At 40.1% G+C, this 20,376-nt stretch overlaps 1 protein-coding gene across 4 annotated transcripts in view; it reads left to right on the top strand.

Annotated features, from left to right (window-relative positions):
• The window catches only part of SLC16A7 (solute carrier family 16 member 7), a 187,689-nt gene extending 167,666 nt beyond the window's left edge, over positions 1-20,023 (top strand). For all 4 annotated transcript variants that reach the window (XM_081958165.1, XM_081958166.1, XM_081958168.1 and 1 more), the window contains 3 exons: positions 8,095-8,238; positions 12,636-13,448; positions 16,178-20,023. In XM_081958165.1, coding sequence (XP_081814291.1) covers positions 8,095-8,238; positions 12,636-13,448; positions 16,178-16,449 — 1,229 coding nt within the window. In that variant the 3' untranslated portion in view covers positions 16,450-20,023. The remainder of the gene's footprint in view (positions 1-8,094; positions 8,239-12,635; positions 13,449-16,177) is intronic.
• The last annotated feature ends 353 nt before the right edge of the window (positions 20,024-20,376 follow it).

Genomic DNA, 20,376 nt, shown 5'->3' with positions numbered 1-20,376 from the left:
ATGTTGAACAGGAGAGGCGAGAGGATCGACCCCTGTGGGACCCCACAGATAAGGGGCCTCGCGGTCGACCTCTCCTCTCCCGCCAACACACATTGCGTCCGGCCAGAGAGGTAGGAGCGGAACCATCGTAATACGGTGCCCCCGACCCCTAACCCCTCCAGACGGCGCAATAGGATACCATGGTCGATGGTATCGAAGGCCGCCGAGAGGTCTAATAGGACAAGGATGGAGGAACAACCCCCATCCTTTGCCCTCCAGAGATCATCCACCAACGCGACCAAGGCTGTCTCCGTGCTGTGACCGGGTCGGAAGCCGGACTGGCGCGGGTCTAGATAATCAGCTTCTTCCAGGTGGCGCGGAAACTGCTGAGCCACCACACTCTCAACAACCTTCGCTAAGAAAGGAAGGTTGGAGACAGGACGGTAATTTGCTAGCTCCGTTGGGTCCAGAGAAGGCTTCTTGAGCAGGGGCCTCACTACCGCCTCTTTCAAGGCGGCTGGTAAAAGGCCCTCACCCAGCGAAGCGTTCACCAGCCCCAGTAGCCAGCCTCGTGAGCCCTCCCAGGAGGCCAGTACCAACCAGGAGGGACACGGGTCCAATAAACATGTAGTGGCTCGCAGTCGCCCGCGCAACCTGTCCAAATCTTCGGTGACAACAGGGTCAAACTTCTCCCAGCATGGTCTCTCAAGACTAGCCTCAGACGTCCCCACTGGAGCACTGAGGTGGGTCCATCCCCTTCGGATCCGATCGATTTTATCCTGCAGGAACTCTCCAAATTCCTCTGCCCGGCCCAGCAATGGGGGGGTCCCGTTGCCCCTGTGACAAAAGGGAGCGGGTCACCCGAAACAGGGCGGCAGGGCGGTTCTCTGCGGACGCTATAAGGGTGGCACAATACTGACGTTTGGCCACTCTTATTGCCACAAGGTAAGTCCTTATGTAGGCTCTTACTTGTGCTCGGTCGGATTCGGAGCGGGAGGACCTCCACTTGCTCTCTAGGCGTCTCCTAAGGCGTTTCATTGCCCTTAGCTCCCCGTTAAACCAGGGGGCCCGGGTAGATCGTGGCCGTCGGAGAGGCCGCAAAGGCGCCACCCGGTCTAAGGCACCGGCGGCCGCATTATTCCACGCGGCTACCAGGTCCTCTGCCCGGGGGCGGGGCAGGTCTGCAGGAGGTGGCCCAAGCTCTGCCTGGAACCTATCTGGCTCCATCAGACGCCTGGGGCGGAACCATAGTCTGGTTCCGCCTCCCCGCAGTGGGGAGCAGCGCCAGGGAAGTCCAGCTGGAGAAGTGAGTGATCTGACCATGACAGGGGCGTGATGACTAAATTCCCTCTTCCCAGATCACTCGTCCACTGGTCGGAGACAAACACAAGATCCAGTATATGGCCTCCCTCGTGTGTGGGGTCCTGAACTACTTGAGTCAGATCCATGGCTGTCATGGAGGCCATGAATTCCCGGGCTGCCCCGGATGCCTCTCCCGTCGATGGCAGGTTAAAATCCCCCATCACTAATAGCTTGGGGGTTTCAACCGCCATCTCTGTGATCCGCTCGAGGAGCCCGGGCAGGGCCGCTGATGTATGGCGGGGAGCCAGGTATACTATCAACAGGCCCAGCTGACTCCCTGGGCCCCATTTCACACCCAGAGACTCACAACCAGATATCTGCGACACAGTGAATTCTCTTGGTGCCAAATCTTCCCGGATGATTATCGCTACCCCACCACCCCTACCTTGGGCCCGTGGCTGGTGGAATACACGGTAACCTGGAGGGCACATTTCCCTGAGGGGCAACCCCCCCTCTGGGCCCAGCCAGGTTTCCGTTATTCCTGCGAGGTCCGGCTCCTCCTCTGTGATCAAGTCACTGATGAGTGGGGCCTTATTAATCACGGACCTCGCGTTACATAACATCAGCCTAAGGCCCAGGCTCTGCCGATCCTGTCCACCTAGCCTGCGGGGGTTGGTACAAGCGACCGGGCGTATCCAGCGGCCCTGGTCTCCCAACCGATTGTATGTTCTTCTAGTGTCCTCGCGCCCACCCCTCCCTACGACCGTCGCAATTGGAATTCCCCTTGTAGGAATGGTGTTTCCTCCCACCCCCCTCACTCCGCTCCCTTCCGTCCTGACCCCACCTGTTGACCTGGCTATGTCCATACCCCAAGGCAAAGTAGCCCTCCCCCCCTCCCTGGAACCCCTTAAAACCTTTAAAAAACATTTTACTAAAAAACCCCTAATCCCCCGCTTCCTCCACCTCTCTGGGTTAATAAACCCCTCATCGAGGTGGGCCCTCTTCAGGGCAAGGGGGCATGCCTGCGAGAGGGGGGACCCTCGCAGTCGAAGAATGTCAGACCTTGAATAGATAAAAATGTTAATCAATCTATGACTATGGCTGTGGCAGGGTTTTTCTTTGCAGCAGGTCCAAGATGTAACTAGATGTAAAATAGAGCAATGAGTATTTGACAGGCAGATAAGATGGAAGAGGAAGCAGACCTCGCAATCCATAGTAATCTACAGTCCACCAGCGAGGCCCAGAGGTAGTTCTTAAGGCCCAGAGGCCCAGAGGTAGTTCTTAGAGTATACAGGGATCGCACCTCAGTGGGGGTGCGAGGTGGGGGATGGGCGGGGGGGGTAGGCGGGGTGCCAAGGCCAGCTGCTCAGCCTATTGATCTTCTGGAGGTCGCTCAGAACCTCCGGCGACCCCCTGGCTTTCTTCTCCAGCCCCACCCGCCCCACTGGCCTCTTAGCCAGGCTGCGGTCAGAGCGATAGATGAGAAATAGATGAGAAATAGGGCGCCCGATATTCCAGCGCCATTTCTGCCGCCCCGTCGCCACCGTCGGTTGGATCCAAACGCCGCCCCCGCATAGCAGGATGTAGCTCGCCTCCCACACGTTCTCCTCACCGACTCGCTATCTTCCTGGAGTCGCTCCTCCGCTGTCCCGTTGTCCCGCCGCCCTGGCAGCCACATAGACCTCCTCCTTTCTGCTCTTGTTGTTTTTTTTCGCTGCCGCGGCTCGGCCTCTGCATTCTCTGCATTCTCGTCTCTTCGCCGTCCTCCTCCTCCTCTGCCTCCGTCCTCCTGGCTATCTGGACCCCGCCCAGGGTCCAAGCTGTTAACAACGAGAGCCAGGGTTGCCACTTAATGAATTCTAGGCCCCCAGAATGACCAACGGGGGCCGAAAACGCCTGCTGTCCCTGCCAAAGCGCCCCATCGTTTACGGAGCTTTGAGAAGGTCCGCCATTTTCCCCCGGAAGCCCCTCCCCTCCTCTAATAATAAAATATTGGGATGTGCATGCGTTCAATGGTATGAGGGACTGCTCTATTGTTATGATTTTATAAATAAAAGGATTATGTAGAACAAGAGCAGGCAGAGTTGTTGGGTGGAGTTGAGTCATCAGCCTAGAGTCGTTATGTTTCCACAGTCTAAGTCCTACTCCTTGTAAACTTGACTCAATTACATAGTGGCCCATACCTGCTTTTGCTCACAGTTTGCCAAATAGTGATGGGAGGAGAGGTGGTGAATTCCTGTGTGTGTATGTGTGTGTTATGGAATGCAAGAGGACCTTCTGTTCCAGAGAGATGTTATCTACCAAGGTCATGTTATGAAAAATGTTTGACTGGCACAGACAGTTTTTCCTCAAAACAAAAGAACTGAATTCAGTTGGTGAACTATGAACTGAGGTTGGCCTGGAGGGGAAAATGGGTTTTCTATGTGGGTTTTCACAGGAAAATCTGAGAACTGACTTTGCTTCTGCTGTGCCTAGTTGGAGCTTTCAATAAAGTGACACTCTTGGTCAATCTAAAGAGACTGATGCAAAGAACAAATTAAGCAGCTCTGCTTTCTCCCTATTGCCTGTTACTTTCTTGCAATGTTCTCTCTTTAGTGGACCTACCATTTCCTTGAATTTTTTTCTTGTTATTGATATATTAAAAGAAACTTTTTAAATTATCTTTGACTTTTGTTGCAAGTCTTTGTTTATTCTGAGCCTTTGCTTTCCTGACTTCATCTTTGCATGTTCTGGCTATCTGCTGATAATCACCCTTAGCTATGTGTCCCTCTTTCCATTTTTTGTACTTGTCCTTTTTGTCTTTTAGTCTGTCAGAGAGAACTTTGTGCAACCATGCTGGTTTCCTCTTGGATTTTTCCCCAACTATTTTCAGTGGTATTATGTTGGACTGGGCTTTTATAATCATATCTTTCAGTTTCCCAAGCTTCTTGAGTTGTTTTCCCCTTTAGGATTTTCATCCAAGGAATCTTTCCCATGTTCTCTCTAAGTTTGTTAAGAGCTCTTTTAAAGTCTAAGACTCTGGCATCATTATGTTCTATCGCTTGTGTTTGTGTTATGTTGAATTCTAGTAGGACATGGTCACTCTTTCCCAAGTTTCCTGCAGTTTCAACTCCCTCTATCACTTCTTCTCTGTTTGTAAGTATTAAGTCCAGTATGACTATCCCTCTAGTTCCCTTCTCTACCTTTTGGACAAAAAAGTTGTCAGCTAGGCTGATCAGAAACTTATTTGATTTCTCACTTAGTGTGGAATTAGTCTTCCTTCTGTTACTATTATCAACCATTTATAGACCTGATGGCAGCTGTAGATCAGGAAAATGACAATTATAGGGATAATGACAATTATAGTGTCACCTTACCTGCAAATCCCTATTGGAAAATATGGTTTATATGATCAGTAAAGTGATAATATTCCTCTTTTTTCTCAGTCTTGAGATAGAGATGAGAGATAGATGGGGGGGGGGGAGAAAGGCAATAAAAATAAAGATAGATAGAATAGAAGGAATTTGTTTAATATTTTTAATTTGCTGTTGCAGAAAACCCTAGGATGATTTCCTATTGTTGAATTGTTCCTTCAATATCCCATATGTGGCCACCAAAATTTGATTGCAAAATGGTCAATTACTAAAACTGCAGTTTTTGCATGATTTGAAGGTTGCAAGCATTTGAAGCCCATGAATGGGGGGGGGGGGAGCTTCCATAATACAAAACACTTTAATTCCCATTTTAACCCCACCAGCAATTTTTCACATAATGTAGAAAACAGTTTGAAAAATTATGAAAATACTATTGGATGATCAAGTTTCCTATGACTTACCAGCAGTACAGAAGCTCCTGACCCAGAAAGTCTCTGTCCCCACGCATCTGAAATGAAAATTTTAGGCTACAGTAAAGTACAAACTGGTACAGCTTAGGAATACTAAGAGAGGATCATGTAGCCTTACAAAATAGCTGACATGGAGCTTGTTTGGTCATATGGTGGATAACTGTTCACAAATCATCCACTGACAAAAAGGCAAATTGGTGAAATGGTTTTCTGCCTTACCATTCAGTATGCTAGGGTGTTCTTTCACTCTTTAATTTATCTTTCTTTTTTTTACGGGTAAGTAGACACAGTATTGCTTTGCAGCTACAAACAAGTTCATTTTTATATGTACTTATATGGCCAAGAAGCAGTATTGGGAAGATTGTGTTGATTATTTATGAATACAGCATTCCAAGAAGCATTTGACCCATGTAAGTAGTGACCATAGTAGCCTTAAAGAAGAGTTTAAAATTCAGAATTCAAGGAGGTGGAATGCCCACCTCCTTGCCCTGTGCTTGGTCCCCTTGGTGTGTCCTGTTCCTGTGGCATGATTGTCTCATATCATGTGCAGAGTGCCTTTCAAATCAACCTCTGCAAATTTTCAGCCCTCACCAGAACAATAGAAAGGAGAGAAGGAGAGGAGGACTTTGCTCTTCTTCAGTCCGGCTCCCTCCCGCCCTCCAATGCCATGGCGATCCTACACGCTCACCCCACTTCCCTACTGTATTCCCATGAGGATTGCTCCCCTGAAGAAAGAGGGGGGGAGAAACAAAGAGAGAGAAACAGGCAGAGAGAGGGAGGGAGAGAAAGAGAGAGGGTAGGGAAAGAGAGGGAGAAAGAGATAGGGAGGGAGGGAATGAGAGAGAGAAAGAGGGAGAGAAAGAGAGGGAGGAAAGAGAGAGGGGGAAAGAGAGGGAAAAGGGGAGGGAAAGGGAAAGAGAGAGGGAGGGAAAGAGTGGGAGGGAAAGAGAGAAATGATGTTACAAAACTTTTTCTTTTTTATTGTAGCTAAACATAATATTTCAAAAGCAGGAAAAAATGAAGGGGCAGAAACGTGCATTTATCATGTCCTTCTTAGAACAACTAGCTGAATTTGTTTATCATTATTTTAGGTAGTAAAACCCCATTATTCAGGTTAAATTGCCGTGTTAGCACTTTGCGATAAATAAGTGGGTTTTGGGTTGCAGTTTGGGCGCTTGTTCTCTAAAAGGTTCACCATCACTGCCTTAGATAATATCGATGGGTTTCTTGTAAAATTGAAAGCAGTGTTTGACATTTCACTTTATTCCAGAGTCATTTTCAGGACTAGCTTTAAATGTTGCAATCAATGCTTTGATTTCTTTTCATTCATTTCAACTTTAATTTAATGTAATGGATACAAAGCTCAGACTGACAATACTGCTGCATTCTGAGAAAGCAGAACACAATGAAGAAAGTTTTCCAAATGTGTCCGACAACAGGCCAGTTTGGATATTTAGCACACCCATTTCAGCTGGGCAATCTTCATGCCAATCAGAGTGATTTTATGTGCACAAATGACTAAACTTATTTTGCCAATCTGTATGTTGAGATACAGCTGGGTCTGTTTATCACTCCTTTGCCTGAAGAAAGAACCACCCAGGCAGATCATTGAAGGAGCAAATAAAGAAAGATTCATTTTGTACCATCCCAAGCCCTTGTGCTTCCTAAGACAAATCCAAATATACATGCCACTCAAATAAATATTTCTTTGATTCACATACCTTGTCTTAAGTATCCACACCTTGTTGTAAGTTATCCTTTCAGAGGCAAAAGAGGGAGAGCTACAGCTAATTAAACCCCATGGAATGGAAAAAAACAAAGGGACATACTGCCAAAATCTTATTATGCCTGATAGACAGTAAGGTCTTTGATGGAACACTTCTCAGGATCCCAATAGAATTGTTCTATCTTTGTTCTAGACCAGGGGATGAAAGCTGGCCACAGACACATATTTCATAGTGCTGTATGTAACCAATTCCTTTATCCTGCTTCATAGAAGGCTTCAGCATACGTAGATTGGGTGGCCATAGTGTATGCATGCTTATCTGATTGTGTCAATAGTGAATGATGTTAATTAGCATATAATGAACATTTTATGGGCTAAGCACAAAGTTTTTATTTCAATCACTGAAAAGATCCATGTTTTCTTTTTAATGCCTCTCTACATGGGGCTCCCCTTGAGATGCACCCGAAGCTGCAGCTGGTTCAGAATGCGGCCGCGCGGGCAGTCTCGGGAGTCTCTAGCTACTCCCACGTAACACCTCTCCTGCGTGGGCTACACTGGCTACCTGTGGCTTTTCGGGTGCGCTTCAAGGTGTTGACCATCATTTTTAAGGCGCTCCATGGCACAGGACCTAGTTATTTGCGGGATTGTATCCTGCCCCATACATCCCTCCGGCCGATTCGCTCACACAGAGAGGGACTCCTCCGGGTGCCATCCACTAGGCTGTGCCAGCGGGTGACGCCTAGGGGAAGGGCCTTCTCTGTGATGGGCCCGACCCTCTGGAATGACCTCCCCCTCGACATTAGAATGACTACGGATCTCCGCTCCTTCCGTCAGAAACTTAAAACCCACCTATTCCAGCTAGCCGGCTTGGCCTAATTCCACCTATCCCACCTCAGTCCTATTTCTAAATTTTTAAGATTGGTTTTAAGGTCTGTTTTTTAATTTTTATAAATTGTACAGGGGTTGTTTAATTGGATTTTTACCTGTGTGTTTGATTGTTTGCATGTTTTTAATTTTTTTCCTGTACACCGCCCCGAGGAGAGGGGACGGTCTAGAAATTTAATAAATTATTATTATTATTATTATTATTATTATTATTATTATTATTATTATTATTATTATTATTATTATTATTATTATTATTATTATTATTATTATTAATAATAATAATAATAATAATAATAATAATAATAATAATAATAATAATAATAATAATAATAATAATTTTCAGAAAATAGCTCAATTTTTGTTTTCCTGTCCATAGGTCCTGTAAGCAGTATTTTGGTGAACAAATATGGCAGTAGACCAATCATGATTGCTGGAGGGATTCTGGCTTCATTTGGAATGATTGCCTCTTCGTTCTGCAATAGCGTCTTGCAACTTTACATATGTGTTGGTGTAATTGGAGGTAATATAACAATATCCTTTTATTTGATTCTGCTGATGTTCTCCTTCAGCATGCATTTTTGGATTCTGTTTCTAATTGATTGATTGGTTCATTTCTTTCTTCAGGTTAGGATGTGGTGGATTTTGCATAATTCTTTCTGCAATATTTTGCAATGACAGGATAATAATTGATTGGTTACTGGCAGTATTTATCATAATCATTGACTTTTAATTTTATACTGGTTCTTTTAGTTTCTCATTATTCTACTGCAGGTATCCTTGCAAAGAACTCACAGTTTAGATAACATGCCAAAATACCCATTTTCCTTTACCAAGTTATAAGTTTATTCTAAAAGTGGCCTTTTGGGGCATTTGAAGAACAGGTAGTTCTAACCAAAAAGGTTGAAGTAAACTTAAAGGGAATGAAACAATGTACTGAAGCCAAATATAACATATATTCTATTGTCCTTAATAGCATTTCCTTTTCACTGAATTCTCAAAGTTAAAGCATTGATAGCCTTATAAATATATTCAAAACTTTTTTTTTTTTGCTGATCAGCTACTTTCTGGAAAATTGGATCAACCTGTTTACCAAACATACTTATGCAATAGTCATTGATCCACACATGATGATTACTTGACCATGATTGATAATTTATATATATCGTATATATAGTTAGAATTTTTGTCTCACTCCAAATTCACTATTTAGGCAAGTTGGATCATAACCAGCTTCAAGATTCAGCTTAAACTAATTGACGTTTAAGTAATTCTGCATTAAACCTCAGCTGTTTAGCTGTTGCTTGCAGTACACTCAGCTGTTTACCAACTTCAGTCATAATGACTTGGTTGTCTGAAACCCCATAGGAGAAATACAGATTAAGTCAATGCAGAACACATTTTATGATACCTTTCTATCCAAAGAAATATATATAACAACTCTGATTACAATTAGAATTATTATTACAATTGGAATTGAAAAATAAAGTTGACTCACCAAATGAAATCAGTTTCTTTTTAATGCTTTTGGTTGGAAAGGAAGTTTCCACATCTGGGAGGACTTCTTTTTTAGCATATTATTAGCATATAAGCAAAATAAAGCAAAACTTGTTTCATTAATCACAAACATGTATTTTTTTTTCCATAAAATTGCCTTTAACAATAGAGGGTGGTAGAATAGGGAAAAAATAGGTTCCCCCATGTTTTTATGTCTAATGCTATATAATTATATATGGGGTAAATGAACTGTTTGCATGCTTGGGCCAGTCCCTTCTGCTCTATTTGCAGAGATCCTTGTCTCTGCATAGAGAAAACTACTGTGTATTTCCAGACTTCATGGTGAAAACTGAGGGTTGCATTTGCTAATAGCCCATGTGTATTACAGGTCTGCGACTAAAAAGCTGTTTGATTATTTTCATCTAATTTCCATGTATTTTGATGTGCTGAAAACAAATAAAATGTTGAAAAAACTCCTAGACATCATGATTTGCCACAACATGCAAAATTGTATTCAAATTTATCACTTGTTTTAATTTTTGGTTTTTTTATATATTATGGGTTTTTAACCAAATTTAAAGTCCAAATTACTATTAATTAATTCACATAAGTGCATTTAGATATAAAATGCCAAAAAAACCTTAAAGGGTTTGTCCAAGTTATGTAAAAAAAATATAGCACTGTAAATCTGATGGTCAGCAATATATAGATAAGCTAAGCAAGTTTTAAGTCTGTGCTTCTAATGGTAGAAGGGTTAATCTTTCCTGAAGAATCCAGTGGGAGGGTGACACAGGGCAGATAGCAGCATCTCCGGTCAGTGCAGGGGGTGTGGCCAGCACTGTGACATCTCGTGTACAGACACAGAGCTGCTCTCTCCTGCATGCCACACTTGTGCACGAATCATCATCAGGTTCTTGGTTCTAGGCTGTTCACACTTTTTCATCGCAATTCATGTTAGCTTATCATTCTCCAACCGTTATGTTATGGCTCCGTGAAAGTGTATTAATTCACCAGACAGCTTCTGTTTCATCTGTGGTGAATATACAGTGTTGAAGCAACAGCAGAATATTACAGACTTTGTGGAAAAAGTATACTTTGCATGCTTTGGACTAAAAATTGGAGATCAAGATAAAGTTTAGGCGCCTCATAAAGTGTGCAAACGGTGTGTTGAGGACCTCCTAAACTGGTTCAAGGGTAAGAAAAAATCTTTCCATTATGGGATTCCTATGGTATGGCGAGAGCAAAAGAACCATAGTGATGACTGTTACTTTTGTTCATGTGATGTGAAAGGGTTTAATTCCAAATGGGAGCATTCCATTTCATACCCCAATCTTCACTCAGCAATTCATCCCATCCCCCATGGCACAGATATACCAATACCCAAGCCCCCTGCTACCTTGGAAGAGATACCTAGCTCCGATGAAGGTGAAGTCATACCTGAACCAGATGATGAATCAAGTTCTGACTTTGAAGATGATACAAGACCAAAATTGTTTTCTCAGGAGGAGATGAATGATTTGGTAAGAGACTTGAATCTTCCCAAAGATGCCGCTGAGTTACATGGATCAAGGCTGAAAAGCAGGAATTTATTGTTGCCAGGAGTGTCATCTTCATGGTTCAAACATTGTGAAAAGGAGTTCACCCAGGAAGACAAGTTGGTTTATTGCATCGATGTCGAAGGTCTGATGGGTCAATTTAAAATCCAATTTGATTCAGAGAATGGCGTCTTTTTATAGATTCTTCAAAAAGACGTCTCAAAGCAGTTTTACTCCACAATGGTTTTTACGCTTCCATACCTGTAGGTCATTCCGTAGACTTGAAGGAAACCTACGAGAACTTGGAATTGGTTCTTTGTAAACTTAAATATGAAGACCATGGTTGGCAAGTGTGTGGGGACTTGATGGTCTTGTGCATACTGCTCGGGCGACAAGCTGGGTATACCAAATACCCTTGTTTTCTGTGTCTATGGGACAGTCGAGACCGACAAAATCACTGGACCAAGAAAAGTGAGCAGCCAAGGGTGCTAACAGTTGGTGAAAAAAATGTCCTCCAAGAAACTTTGGTACCTTCCCATAAAGTTCTTCTTCCACCTTTCCACATAAAATTGGGATTGATGAAGCAATTTGTAAAATCACTTCCAAAAGATGGAGAATGCTTCAAATACTTGGTCACCAAGTTTCCATGTCGGAGGCAAAATTGAAGGAAGGTGTGTTCGTCGGACCAGACATTAGAAGGCTTATACTGTAATTGATCAAGAGTTTGTCAATACCATGACGGAGCCTCAAAAAGAATGGTGGATTGCATTTAAAGAAGTCGTACAGAAATTTTTAGGCAATAACAAAAGATCCTCACTACAAAAAGATTGTCGGAAGAATGCTGAAAGCATTTCAAGCTTTAGGTTGCCTGGTGAGTTTGAAAGTGCATTTCCTCCAGTCCCACCTTGACTACTTTCCTGAAAATTTGGGAACTGTGAGTGAGGAACAAGGTGAACGATTCCACCAAGACATTAAAGAGATGGAAAGGAGATACCAGGGAAAATGGAGCATTACAATGATGGCAGATTACTGTTGGATGCTTCAGAGAGACAATCCAGATGCTACTCACAAGCACAAATGAACCAAGAGGAGCCTCACAAGGAAGAAGAATCGAGTTTAGTGTGTGTAGGTGAGCTCATTTCAGTTCAAAAAAGGATTTTCATGAAAATATTGTAATAAAACTTTAATTTTATAAGTCTATTTCCATTTATTTTGAGGTATTGCCTTATTTAACATAGTTACCTAAATTGTCAGGAAATGTGATGTCCTATGAGAAAATGGAGGTCATTTTCAGATTCAGCGCACCAAAAAACATAAAGATTACGTGGAATAACCAAAACAGCTCTCGAAATTTTTTTTTGCAGACCTGTGAATTATCTGAAGTTTATTTTATGCATTCCTATTCAAACCTAAGTAAAGGATAAAACTAAAGGCAGAGGATTTAGACTTCTAAAATCTACCTTTTTTTATAGAAAAGTGATATTTAATAACTCATGTGCAATATACCAAGAGCAAGTTGGATTGTAGCATAGTAAAATATACAAAAAGTGTCTTCAAGATATTGTTATCATTGTTCCCCTGTCATTCTGTTGTCTGCAACTTGGATTGGCCATTGCTAAAGTTTTTGCTTTATAGCCATAGAAGAAAATGAGTGAGTGAAATCTACTGTGGCAGATTTGAAACATTAAAGCATGTGGGAAGCAATGCCTATTTATTTTTATTTGCCAGTGTCAGTGGCTTTTTTGAAAGATCTTTCTTCTGAATTACATGTTGGAATTTTCACATTTGGGCAGGAGGAGATGTGAGAGGCAATTTTGATTGATTTGGAGAGATTTGTTGCAGTGTATTAAATGCAGTAATGTTTCTATTTTTTCTGCTATTATTTTAGGTTTGGGTTTGGCTTTCAACTTGCAACCTGCCTTGACGATGATTGGCAAATATTTTTATAAAAAGCGTCCCATTGCTAATGGACTGGCCATGGCGGGAAGTCCTGTCTTTCTAAGTACTCTGGCACCCCTGAATCAGTTTCTTTTTAATGCTTTTGGTTGGAAAGGAAGTTTTCTCATTCTGGGAGGACTTCTTTTAAATTGCTGCGTGGCTGGGTCACTTATGAGGCCTGTTGGACCAAAACCTGTGCAGGCTATCAAAAAAGATGTGGAAAAAGCAACTGAAGATTGTACTTTGCACAAGAATGACAAGAAATCGGCCTGGCAAACCATCAACAAATACTTAGATTTAACCCTCTTCAAACACAGGGGCTTCTTGATTTATTTGTCTGGAAATGTTATCATGTTTCTTGGCTTCTTTGCCCCAATTGTGTTCTTAGCTCCTTATGCCAAGCATAAAGGAATTGATGAATATTCAGCAGCTTTTTTACTCTCTATCCTAGCTTTTGTAGATATGTTTGCCAGGCCATCCATGGGCTTAATTGCAAACTCCAAATACATCCGGCCCAAAATCCAGTACTTCTTTAGTTTTGCAGTTTTGTACAATGGGGTCTGCCACATCCTGTGCCCATTGGCTGAAACCTATACAGGCCTGGTTGTGTATGCCGTACTTTTTGGACTTGCATTCGGAATGGTTAGCAGTGTCCTTTTTGAGACATTGATGGATCTTGTTGGTGCACCAAGATTCTCCAGTGCAGTAGGACTCGTCACAATTGTGGAGTGCTGCCCTGTCCTTTTAGGCCCACCTATGGGAGGTAAGTATGGAAATGATGAAGGTGATGATGATACAATTGACATCTTAAACTATTTGTATAATAAGAATGTGTACCCAAAAGATTGATCTGGTACTTTGTGCGAAGATATGCAATTACTTTCCCCATTCTATTTCATTCCAAACATACTACTTCCTGGACTCAATCTCTAGCAATGTGTTTCTTCATCTACTCATTTTCCTTCTGTCAGTATAAAATGTTACTATATTTTAGTATGTCAAATATATTTATTGTACCCATAGTTCTTCCAATAGAACCTACATTTCAATTGATTGCTCTTTCTCATTAAAGAAGATTCTATTCTCTCTAGCCATCTGTATCTTCTTCACTTGCTATTGTTATTACTACTATTGTTAGCAAGATTTTTTTTTACTTGTCTGCAAAAACTCAATGAACATAGTTCTCCCCGGTGAGGTGTAACATCTCTAGCCATCTATCTTTCTAGAATTAAGACTTTTGGCTTTTTTTTATCCTGGGCTATGCATGAGTGTTGATAAGACATTTTAAGAACACTGTTAGCATATATGATTTACTCTTCATTTACACAAATTGAAATGAACAAATAGCACCGACTGGTAAGAAGAGAATTGTCAGTCTATAGGCTTGTTTAGCATTATTCATACAAAATTGATGGCATGCTCATCAGAAAGTTAATGTGATTTTTTTTTAAAAAAAATGTTAATGCCTTAAATCTTTATATAAGCAGGAGGTGGGGTTGCATCCACAAATTCACACCACATAGCCTGGTTTGTCTTTTCATCCTGCTTGCGTGTACATTGTGAATCTTTTTATATCAATGCAGTCCATAAATCTGAGCAAGTGCAACAATGTGCCTAGAATCTTGAGTGCACAGGTTTCTTTTAATTCACATATTTACAGTGAGTGCACAGATATGCTCATTGGGCAAAGCATGGATTTGAGCTCTTTGGATGCTGTCCAAATCCTATTACTTTTTGAAACACCAGATTAGATTTATGAAATCCACTTTTTAGGTGCTACTGTTCTTAATTATTTTGATTTGAAGTATCTTGGATTCTTCTTCATCTATTTTTATCTTTATAATATACTGTATATGGCATATGTAAAATTACTGTCAACTGTATATAGACAGAATAAATCGATCATGTACTTAGAAGATACAATTTTTATCACTGATGCAAGGGACAGAAATTAAAGGTTTAATTTACCTTGTCTATATTTCCTTTTTAATATTATAATACTTACCTAAAGTAAAGACTAAGCATGTTTGCATTAAAAAAACACTTCTAATTAATTATCATAGTGTTCTACTGAATTCTCCTTTCAGTAGAAGTTCAAAACACAAGTTCTCAGTGTGCCACCTAGTGAAGTTGATCCACAATGTGTACAATCTCTCAAACATGTCAAAGCTGCTGTTTCAGGCTCATTTAATTGGGCTGACTGAATTCCTGAATTTTTAGGTAAATGTGCTTTTTTAGACTTCTCTGTTATATTCCAAATGTTTTACTAAAAGTTCCCAATTTCTTCTGTCATATCTCAGAGGTGGAGAATATACTATGTATGGAGAAGTCTCTTGTTCAGTCTTTAATATCTAGAAAAAACTGCAAAAGCTCCTGCCTATAATTCTGGAGAGCTGCTTCTGGTCTTTGTAGGGTAATATTGTACTAATTAATTAAAAGTTATACTAAGAATAAAACATCTTCCTATGTTCCTTTGCTCTCCTTTGACTTTCTATTCCATTCTTACTGTGGCAGATAGAAGTTGAATAAAGAAATAAATCTTATGACTAGGTTGGCTTTTAGTGATTCTGTAGCACTGAGCCATCATAATGTTGGGTTATATTTGAAGTCTTGTAGTAGTTCTGAATAGGCAGAATCCAACTGCAACCTTACTATTCAGTTCCCACAAGCCTCAGCAGAATGGCAGTGGAACTTCCCACACAATAGCCAGCTGGGGACATATTCACCAGGGATGGCAGAATGCAGTCCACCACATTATCTTCTCTCTGTTCCTGTGGCATCCAAACGAAAGCCATGAGGCAGAACATAGGTTTCTCTTCCTGCCACTTCTTTTTACTCAGTCATCCACTCAGATGGATTGGGAATAACTGAAACCATCATTTTAAGGGGAACTTTGACTCCTTCCTCCCTTCCTTCCTTCCTTCCTTCCTTCCTTCCTTCCTTCCTTCCTTCCTTCCTTCACCCCCCCTCTCTCTTTCTCTCTCTCTCTCTCTCTCTCTTTCTTTCTTTCCCCTAATCCATCACACATAAACCTAACCTTTCTATTCAAGATGAACATCATTTATTGATAAATCAACCTAATTTTCTAAAACACTACTTATATGTATTTTAATATATTATTTGCTATCAGTGAATATTGTATATGTGGAGTACTGTAGTTAGGTTTACTTGAAAGCAGTGCAGATTGTAACAGTTCTTATTATGACATTTTTTACTCTCAAAACCTTTTTAGGTAGCAGCTACTTTCAAACATAATGGCATGCTTGCAACACATGATCCTCTCTTCTCAGTCTTGTGTTTCACTATACATAGATATCTGCATATTAAAAACAGAAACATATTTTTGAAGGAAAAATTTGTATGCTTGAAACTTCAAAAACATTTTATGCTTTGCACATAGTGTTCACCCATTCTTTCCAATTGTTAAGAAGGCAAACTTATCTTTTATGTTGTCTGAGGTTACTTTCTTTCTGTTTTTTTTTAATCTTTCAGGTTTGCTTGTGGACATAACCAAAGACTACAAATATATGTATTTTGTCTGTGGTATAATTGTTGTTGTTTCAAGCATTTGGCTGTTCATTGGAAATGCAATCAATTATAGACTTTTGGCAAAAGAGAAGAAATTAGAAGATGAAAGGCAGAATGTCTTAAAGAATGCCGATTCCAAGGAAGTGGAGCCTTTGACCCACAAAGAGAGTGAAGAAGTTCTCAACAGATCCGGCAAAATGCAAGACAGTCCTTCAGAAAGAGAAACAAATATTTAACATAAATATGCATATTTATAATGTTTAAAGTACATGCCAGATGTTTTGTAGTTATTATAATCAATTACAATACCAAATGGCAATAGGCATTTACAAAACCACATGTATTATAAAACATAGTATCACTGTTCTGTTCCTTCTAAAAAGAGAGAAGGGTACAGAAAGAGTCTTCCCAGAACTGCATTAAAACGTTTTCCTCTTCCACCACACTGCCCTGGTAACAACTGAATTAGGTTAAAATGTCTAGTTATTCATAGCTAGATTAAACTTTTCTGTATCTTGCCTTCAAGCAACCTGTACCTGTCCAGGAGTGCACAATAATTGCAACAAGGGAACAATCTATAGTGTGGTATGAGAAAGGATGATTATGCTGGAGTCTTTCAAAAATCCATTGTTTGTTCTGCTCTACATTAATTGGAGCAGGATTTGGTATAAAATGGTATTTTGTATTGGTGTCATGTATTCTAGGGCTCCTGCAAAATTTGATATGAATTGCTTAAACATAAATCCCAAACAGGGTAGTGTCATGACAGTCAGGTCTTCCGGTAACAAACATTCTTGCTCCAACAATGCCTCACCGAAAAAGTGCTACTACAGTAAAGGAAAGAAATGACAGAATTGACCTATGTCTACTGATCTTTTCACAATTTTATTTTATGTGGGAGGGGTTGTTTTATTTGTTGCATTTTTATTGTCCACTAGAAGGAAAAAGTGATGCATTCAAAAATAAAAGTAAAAATGGAATAACTCTTAATAGCTACTTGAGTAAAAAGCGCACAAAAATGTATCACCACTGTTTTTATAATGCATTTTTGGTAGATCCAACTGGGTCAGCTATCTCTGAACAAACTTTTACTATGTGGCTTTTAAAGACATGAAAATGGTAAGTTTTATTGCTAAATGCAATAATGTTTTCATTTTAGTGGATAAATAGGTTTTTTTTCTATCTGCTGTAAAATCATTAGAAATTTAAATATATACAACCAGATATTAAATAATATCTGAAATAATACTTAGGATGCATTGTCTCATCATTGTATATTGTAGCTAGATATGCTGGCACAAATGCATATCAGGGTATAACTTTTGAACAACGTATTGCCTTGTGATCATCACTTCCCTCTGTTTGTATTCACACTTCTTGAAACGAGCTCCCTTACCTTATTAAATATTCTGCCCTTGGTGATCACTTTTTTTTTCAAGATGTGGGTGTGAATCATTGCTGCACACACACTGCTACTTGTTAATAATGTTACTCTCAACATGGATTCAGAGCTTTCCTGTTGTAGACCATGAAGTGTGAAATGTTTATAGGGATATCAGGGACCAGAAAAAACTAATCAGGAGGGAGACTGTATCAGATTTGTGGATTACCAACTGGCCATCTTTACAATTTCTCCCCATCTTTAGAAGCAAAAAAATAAATAAATCTGAATCTAAATATCATAAAGCAGTAGAACTTTATTTTTTCTTTTCTTCTTCCTTTGTGAATGAGTATCTGAAGAATAAATAATTGTTCTAATTAGTAACATCTGGTTCCAGACTAGTCTACTCTGGAACAGTGGTCCTGTCTAGACTGAATTTTGGTATAAAGACTTCAAAGATCTCCTATCTGAAAATTAAAATTAGTTAATAAGTACCTAGATCTAATAGGTTCCTCATATCTGAACATTATTAGGCAGACCTTCTCCCTTTAAAATTTCTTTTGTTTTTAACAAGGCACCAAGAGATAGTAGGGGATTATGGATCCCATGATCATGGACCATGAATGATTACTACGTCAAGCAAAGAGTTGAGATGGAGCTGGTCTCTCTCAATTGGCCAATATTCATCTCAAGCAATGGCTTCTGTACATTTCTTGTAATTGTGCTGAATTACAGTTGCAAAATAAAGCGTTCACCCCACTATAATATATTAATTAGAAATAGAACCCTTTGACTACCTATCCTTGTGAAGCTACTTTTCAGGGGCACATTACTCAAGATCTTAATCTAAACAAACCGCTTTCAAAAATCTGCAGTCTAAATTGACATTGAGTTTCATCATCTTACAATCATGATATAAAGCAGGATAACCAATTTTGCACATTAAGTGGTGAAATGCACATGCAGTCCACTGTTGATTACCTTACATTTTTCCTCATGAAACATAGTTTTAAAAAGATCTCAGACATTCAACTATCACTGATGTTCACTTTTCTTCTTGCTACACTATGACTATACTTTGCTCAGAAAGAAGAACTGTAACTCAGCTATTTATAATCAAACCTAGTTGTAAAGACCAAGCTTGTTGCAATGGTTAAGGCATCAGGCTAGAAACAGGAGACAGTTTGCTCTTGTCTCACTTTAGGCATAAAGCTAGCAGGGTGATCTTGAGTCAAACCCTCTCAGCCCTAGGAACTAGGGAATGCCAAACTTCTTCTAAAATCTTCCCAAGGAAAGTGACTGAAGGAATGCATATGTGTGTTCAGTGCACACACACAAACATACACATAGCTATAAGAATTCATTCCTAAATAAGCCACAAGATATGCTGCTGCTTAATAGTTGACATCTACAATGCGAGCTGTTTAATTCAAACACAATAAAGCAAAGGGCAGTCTCCATACTCTGCTTTTCAAACTTTTAATTTTAGGTTTCTAACCAGACCAGAAACAAAGCAAGCAGGAACTAAATGTTGGTTCATAAAGAAGTATTCATTTTATCATCCCAGATCACTAATGTAATATGAATTTGGAAGATAGATTTTTTTTCTCCTATAGTGTAATTCTTCCTTCCATTCTACTCAACTGTTCATATAGCTGCTATAATTCACTATACAATGAATTCCTACAAGATAAGTCTTCTACAATTAATTTGGATAGTTCTCTCTGCTAAAACTGCATTTGCAATGAGATGTTAACTTGATCTCTGTTCAGGAATTAAAGTCAGACCATTTTGTTTTATCTCATATAATTTAATAAGATCCTCTAAAAACAACTCAGATGTTAACTCATAGCTGCACCATAGTTGGCTTCAGCTTTTTAATGTGTCACTACATAGCACCCAAATTTCATCCTACACAAATCTTGTTGGATTTAGCAGCAAGTCTGAAGGGATATTCTATTTCTATTCACTTCAGGATAAGTAGAACATATTATGTCATCCACAACTTTGTTTTTCAAGATTCTTGATAGCAGAAGAGTATTACTTCTGCTTGAATATTGAATATTACTTATATTCAAGGAAATGCAGAGAAGCACTTCCAGGCTTCCTTGCTCATGCCCAATGGCCAAGAGCAGGATTTGTCAGAATAATTAAATGAAATTTCTTGTATTCATCTGAATAGGGCTCATACTGCTGTAGAGCTTGTGTTCTGTGAAGGATATACAATTGTGAGGAATAATGAGAGCTATATTTATGTGTCAGCAGCTGGAGCCAGGATGAAGAAATAGAAGGTGTGTATGAGGGGGGGTGGATTTAAATTTGATTATATTCCATTTCAACCTAATTAGAATTAATTAAATGCATGTGGGAATGCATGCATTTAGTATTTTCCTCCTGTCATAATAAAACATGCAATTCATTTCCAACTTTTGAAGATTTCTGTGGTCCATACTCAAAGCTTTAGGAGGCTTTTACACATGCATGCTTTCTTATTTTTACATAATGGTAATTATATATTTTCATGCTATACAAAGCAATTGTCCATTGTTAAGTGCATATGGTATACAGGATGTACAATGTTGCCCATATAAGTGTATGAAATTACTGAGGAATGGTGACATCCCTGTCCTCTATGTCATGTTCGTCTACCTAGATTGCATAGAGATGACTAAAGAAAGAAATGTTAAAATTGTATGTAGATTCCATGTAATTTCCATGTGATTAGAACAGATAGTTCTGTAGGCAGACTTTTAAGTTAAAAATGACATGAAAGGCTCTGTTT

This window comes from Natrix helvetica, assembly GCF_964273705.1.
Source record: "Natrix helvetica genome assembly, chromosome: 6".
In the NCBI taxonomy this organism is placed as follows: Eukaryota; Metazoa; Chordata; class Lepidosauria; order Squamata; family Natricidae; genus Natrix; species Natrix helvetica.
The sequence above is the reverse complement of the archived record's forward strand: the minus strand, read 5'-3'. Positions and strand labels throughout refer to the sequence as shown.